This window comes from Eimeria acervulina, genomic scaffold, assembly GCF_000499425.1.
Source record: "Eimeria acervulina Houghton genomic scaffold, Eah_scaff295, whole genome shotgun sequence".
In the NCBI taxonomy this organism is placed as follows: Eukaryota; Apicomplexa; class Conoidasida; order Eucoccidiorida; family Eimeriidae; genus Eimeria; species Eimeria acervulina.
In genome coordinates, this window is record NW_013547853.1 from 1 (window position 1) to 6,186 (window position 6,186).

Here is a 6,186-nt window from a genome sequence, read left to right on the forward strand (position 1 = left end):
CCCACCCACCCACACACACACACACACACACACACACACACACACCTTCTACACGCGGAAAATCGCATTGGCAAGATTTCTTCTCCGTATGGATGCGCGTTCTCATCATCTGTCTGTATACTGCAGCTCCACAGGGATGCAAATATACCGTTTGGCCGCCAGGCCTTTGGCGCAGCAGCCGCGCGGGGCATTTTGGCTGCCCCAGCGGCGGCTCTTCTCCAGCACCTCTGAGTATGACTTGGTAGTGATAGGAGGAGGGCCAGGCGGCTATGTAGCAGCGATTAAGGCAGCTCAATTGGGCTTAAAGACTGCATGTGTAGAGAAGCGGGGGGCCCTTGGAGGCACTTGCTTAAATGTCGGATGCATTCCTTCAAAGGCTCTGCTGAACATGAGCCACAAATACAAAGTAAGAAACTCGTAGCTCCTTTTCGCACGATGCTGCTTAACTTGCTGCCTCTTCAGCCCAATATAGTGCAGCTACTGCAGCAGCTGCTGCAGAAAATTTGAATTGCAGCTGGGTGCATTCGTCTACTAATTGCTACAGGAAGCCTCTTCTGATTTTAAGAAGTTCGGCATTCGAGTTGATGGCGTCTCAGTGGATATCCCCACAATGCAAAGCTTCAAAGACAAAATTGTAGCGGGGCTCACGCAGGGCATTGAGGGTCTGTTCAAGAGAAACAAAGTGGAATACATCAAAGTAAATACACTCCTAATGGATGCGTGCATGCATGCATTCATTAGGAGTTCATGCGTGTACTGCATGGATGCATTCATTCATGCGCTCAACTGCTACTCTGAACTGCTGGAGGGAGTAAATGCTCTACTGGGGTGCTGATACCATGCAGTATGCCTGCCAAGCTTTGTGCTGTGTTGCATCCTATTCACAATTTTTATTTTGGTTTTTTTTTGGTTGGTACAGGGCGCAGGGAGATTGGCGGATCCGCACACAGTGCAGGTGCACCCGATTGGCGGGGGCAATGCTGAGATGTTGAAGACGAAAAATATTATCTTGGCGACGGGCTCTGAACCTTCTCCTCTTGTCGGGGGAGCTCTTGAGGTTTGTGTTTGTAATTCAATTTTATTGCGAAGAGAAGCGCTTAGTGCCTGCCTCTACTTTCAGCTGTTATTACCTCTGCGGTGTATAGACAGTCGAGTCAAGAGGCATTCTCAGCCCTCATGAGCCTCAGGGTTTCACTTATCTGGGTTCTTCTTTTGCCTGTGCAGGTCGATGAAAAGCAGATTGTCAGCTCAACAGGGGCGCTTTCGCTCTCGCGTGTACCGCGGCATTTGGCAGTCGTTGGGGGCGGAGTCATTGGCCTTGAACTCGGCAGTGTCTGGCGAAACATGGGAGCAGAAGTGACAGTTGTGGAATTCTGTGATAAAATTATTCCCGCACTGGTAATCAAGCAAGCAGAGATTACATCAGGCCTGACTGCGGCTGTGGATATTTAGGCTGAATGCAAAGAAACAGCAGTTGTAGCCCAAATCAAATCAATCATCGTTCAAATAGAATCAGTTGTAGCGCAAGTCAACAGCGGCTCTGTCAATTACGTCTCAAAGCAGGTCAATTACAGCTCCATGCATATTAATAGCAACTTTTGCGAGTTTTAAAGAAGCGGTTGCTTGTGTCTTGCTGTTGGTTGCCGTATGGACACACACTGAAGGGCACAAGTAGAAAAGGAACAGAAACCGAAACAGGTTTATTTGTGGTTATACTTCCACTTTAAGTGAATAGAGGCACCCGCCATGTGACACGCCCAAGGCTACGAGTGTAACAGAAACAAGAAGAAAAGGAAATAGATGCAGACAGAGCAGGCAGAAGGCGACGGAAGCAGAAACAGGAACAAGCAGAAAAGACAGAAAACGCTTGCATGTTCTGTTGTCGAGACAGAAACAGAGGGAGGCCGAGAGTGATTGTGAGGGTGTAACCTCTCAGGACGTGGAGATAGGAAGGGCTTTTCAAAAGTTGCTTGAGAGGCAGGGAATAAAGTTTATGTTCAGCACGAAAGTTGTCGGCTCCCAGAAGTCAAATGAGAATGACGAAGTGACGTTGGAACTCGGTGAGCGTTTTGCAGATAGAGAGTTTAGACATAATATTTAAATGAGCACCATTGCGCCCCCGAAGTTGTTTTCATGCATTCACTTTGTCTATATGCCTGCCATGCGATGACGTTCATTTAAACATTTCTGTTTATCTCATTATCTGCAAAGCTCTCACCGAGTTCAGGCATCACTTCGCCATTTTCACTTGACTTCTGGGGGCCGATGGCTTTCCCTAAACACAAACACATCTCGGGTTTTGGAAGTGAGAGGGACTGTGGCTTGCTTCCGCCGTTATGCCTTTTTTGTGTTGTCCTTTTTCGTATTGTGTGTTATTTTGTGTTATCTCTTGCGTCCTGCAGAGAACGCGAAAAGTGGAGATACGTTAAAGGTGAGCTGAGCTTGGAGAGCTTCTGCTCATATTGCATTGCCTTCCGTCTCTTTTGTTTGGTCGCCCTTTTGGGCCTTGTGTCTACATTCCTTTTTGTAATTTTGTTGTAGTGGGGATACTGCTTCAATGAGCAGATGACTGCATGACTCGAAATCGCCTTTCTCTCTGTTTGGAAGCGTGTTTGAAAGAGGGAATCTGGCCCAGATTTTTTGTAGGGGATGGACATGTTTCTGTTCTCTGCATTCATGTTATTTTCAGCCTCGCTTTTGTGGCATCAGTTGCTATGTGGTATTCACTGTTTCCTGTCGTGCGTGTTGTTTTATTTCTCACTGCTGCTTTTTGCAGCTGCACTGTGACGTCGTTCTCGTGGCTGTTGGCCGCAGGCCATACACCAGAGACTTGGGTTTGGAGGAGTTGGGCATAGAGCTGGATAAGGCAAGAAGTCATATAGAAACTAACGAAAATATATATGTACTGGGTGAACATGCTGTATATATGCATTTATGTATTGTGTGAGCATCCTACCTACCTATATATATACATATGTATGCATATATGTATATATATATATGAATGTATGCATGTATGCATGTATGTATGTATGTATGTATGTATGTATGTATGTAATGTATGTAATGTATGTAATGTATGTAATGTATGTAATGTATGTAATGTAATGTATGTAATGTATGTAATGTATGTAATGTAATGTATGTAATGTAATGTATGTAATGTAATGTATGTAATGTATGTAATGTAATGTATGTAATGTATGTAATGCATGCATGTATGTAAAGTATGTAATGTATGTAATGCATATAATGTATATAATGTATGTAATGTAATGTATGTAATGTATGTAATGTAATGTAATGTATATACGCAATGTATGTATGTAATGTAAGGTGCGTATGTAGTGTAATGTATGTATGTATGTATGTAATGTAATGTATGTATGTAATTTATGTATGTAAGGCAATGTATGTATGTATGTATGTGTGTAATGTAATGTATGTATGCAAGGCAATGTATGTAATGTAATGTAATGTATGTAATGTATGTATGTAATGTATGCATGTATGTATGTAATGTAATGTATGTAATGTAATGTGATGTATGTAGTGTAACGTATACAGTGTAATGTATGTATGTATGTATGCATTGTATGCATACATGTATGTATGTCTATAGATACATTTATTGTGTGAGGACGCTGTGCATATGGCTGTTGTTTGCACAGTATTTGCCAATCTGCGCTCCCTCGTTTCGCGCAGCCGGTGCATCAGGGGCTCCATAACTACACCGATTATGCAGTGCAGCGGTGCAGTTGTTGATTCCCCCGTAATGAGATATATAAAGTGGTCGCAGCACGCATCTTGCGTGTACGATGTCTCTCGGTGTTATACCACAATTTGCATCGTTTTTTAACATACGATGTTTTATTGTGTCTTGCTTTAGTTTACTTCATTTTTGATGCTGGCTTCTTTGCAGAGGGGGCGTATTATGGTGAACGGCCAAATGCAAGTGCCCAAATATCCGCACATCATGGCGATTGGCGACCTCATTGAAGGCGTAAGGCTCAGCAGACAGCTCAGTAAATACGTAGTACTTATTGATGAAGTAAACTATTATTACTTGAGGGGGATATTTTCTTGAGTTCACTTCACGTCTCCTGCAAGCGGGGAAAATTGGCTGGTGAAGGCATTCTTCATACATATATATATGCATATGTATGTAGCGCCTTATTGAGGCTGGCGATTTTTTTTTTCTGCAGCCGATGTTGGCACACAAAGCAGAAGAAGAGGGAATTGCATGCGTCGAACGACTCGCGGGGAAGGGAGACGGCTCAGTGCGCCACGACACGATCCCCTCCGTCATATACACCCACCCTGAGCTTGCAGGCGTTGGAAAGACAGAAGAACAGGTGAAGGCCCCCATGGTTTTGAAGGCTCAGCTGAAAACCCTACACTGAACACAGAAAATGAGTCTTGCCCTCCAGCGAGTGACATGTTGTCATATTATCGTGTCCATCGTTCTAGATTATATTCAACGTCCTGACGACAGACTGTCGTGAGGTCCTTTGACCTATGTGCTTTTTATTTGGGACTGCTTTCCCTGCAGCTTAAAGCAGAAGGCGTCGCCTACAAACGGGGAGCCTTCCCCTTCGCGGCGAACAGCAGGGCACGTGCGACGGGAGACTCTGATGGCGAGTCGCTTTTAGTGATTGGGGTCTATATATGCAATTCACGTTTATTGGGATTTTAATCGCGGTTTTTAGTTGAGTGTTGGAGTCGGGGTTTACTCCTCACTCGTTGCTTTCTCCACTGGATGCAGCAGCTCGCTAAATTCGCTGTAACAGTGCAGGGTTCGAAACTTAGCGATCCAACTGTAGACAGGAAGTAAGACCGTTCTGTCCAAGGCGTGAATGCATGTACACTCAACGCTTGCATGCGTGCAAGCAAAGCCATATGGGTCTTCGCTTGCGTCGATTTATTGTTTCATCTGCTCATGCCTGGAAGTATTCAGGGATGTATCCCCGACTACATGCAGGACAGGCATTCCTGAAGTTATAGAGGCTGGAATAGATGCCTGTATTTCTGTGCGTTTTCTTCCTTTTTTTCAGGTCTGGTGAAGGTGTTAACATGCAAAGAGACGGATAAGATTTTGGGTGTGTGGATCCTTGGTCCGAACGCAGGTGTGTCAAGTCTTCCACTTTCCTATTTGCCCTTTGTATGCAGCATCGACTTGCCGGATAAGGGGTTGACTGATGCATTATCTCCACGTTTTATTTCAGCGTAAAGTAGATATTATATACATACCCATTTTATATACGCTTGTTCAGGCGAGCTGATTGCTGAAGCGGTGTTAGCCATGGAGTACGGCGCAGCCAGCGAAGACCTTGGGCGTGTTTGCCACGCCCACCCGACTCTTTCAGAAGCTCTGAAGGAAGCATGCATGGCCTGTTTCGACAAGCCCATTCACATCGCTTAAACCCCAAACTCTGCAGCAAAAACCAAGCCACGTTGAGCGCTCCACTCACAGCGTTTAGAATTAGTAGTTGCGTCTTTTGGCACGAACGCCCTCACGGCAATCCGACGCATCCACAGTAAACTCAACATGTGGCTGGGAGCCCACTGGAATGCACGCTGTTTTCCTGCTGAGCAAGTAGAATGCTGTGGAGGGACTAGACAGAAGGTTAAACTTATATTTTTTAATAAATAGAAAGATGTCTCTAGGCAAAAAATAATGTTTAAATGTAAATAAGAGAAAAACTCGAATTTGCTAGCTAGACGTTATATGCACATTATTCAATATACATCTGCAGTGTTCGGCCGACGCCTGTGTTGATGTTTGCTGGCATTCCGAGACGCGTTTGTTTGCATTCATGTGCTTTTAAGGGCGTCATTTGAGTCAATGAGGGTTACGTTTTAAGGTGTTCCAGTGGGGAATGAGCAGTTAGAGTTAGAGGTAATCCGGTACTCCATGGGACTTGAGACTAATTTCTGTTGCTTGCCCACTCCATTTTTTGCAGCATCAGCGCTCTATATAATGTGACACGGCTGTTGTTTTTCGTAGAACTGGGCTTTATTTTTTCTGGGTTATACTGCATTAATACTTTTTTGTAGTGTGAATGGTGAAAGGTGCAGAGATTTGCTCAAAAACACTGAATGGGTATACGCTTGTAGACAGAGCTTGCCTGTCGGCAGTGGGGCCAGTGGAACGAGCGCAGTTTCTTTTCGGTGCAACACTCACGT

General features: G+C 44.6%; 1 protein-coding gene across 1 annotated transcript; it reads left to right on the top strand.

Moving 5' to 3' along the window:
• Positions 1–136: 136 nt before the first annotated feature.
• Positions 137–5,422, top strand: EAH_00031320 (dihydrolipoyl dehydrogenase, putative; the record flags this gene model as incomplete). Its single annotated transcript, XM_013392399.1, has 12 exons — positions 137–406; positions 545–697; positions 920–1,057; positions 1,225–1,398; positions 1,937–2,060; positions 2,403–2,431; positions 2,777–2,873; positions 3,672–3,772; positions 3,923–4,003; positions 4,553–4,616; positions 5,055–5,126; positions 5,274–5,422. 12 exons carry the CDS (start codon positions 137–139, stop codon positions 5,420–5,422), a joined length of 1,452 nt encoding a protein of 483 aa, XP_013247853.1.
• Positions 5,423–6,186: the final 764 nt, after the last annotated feature.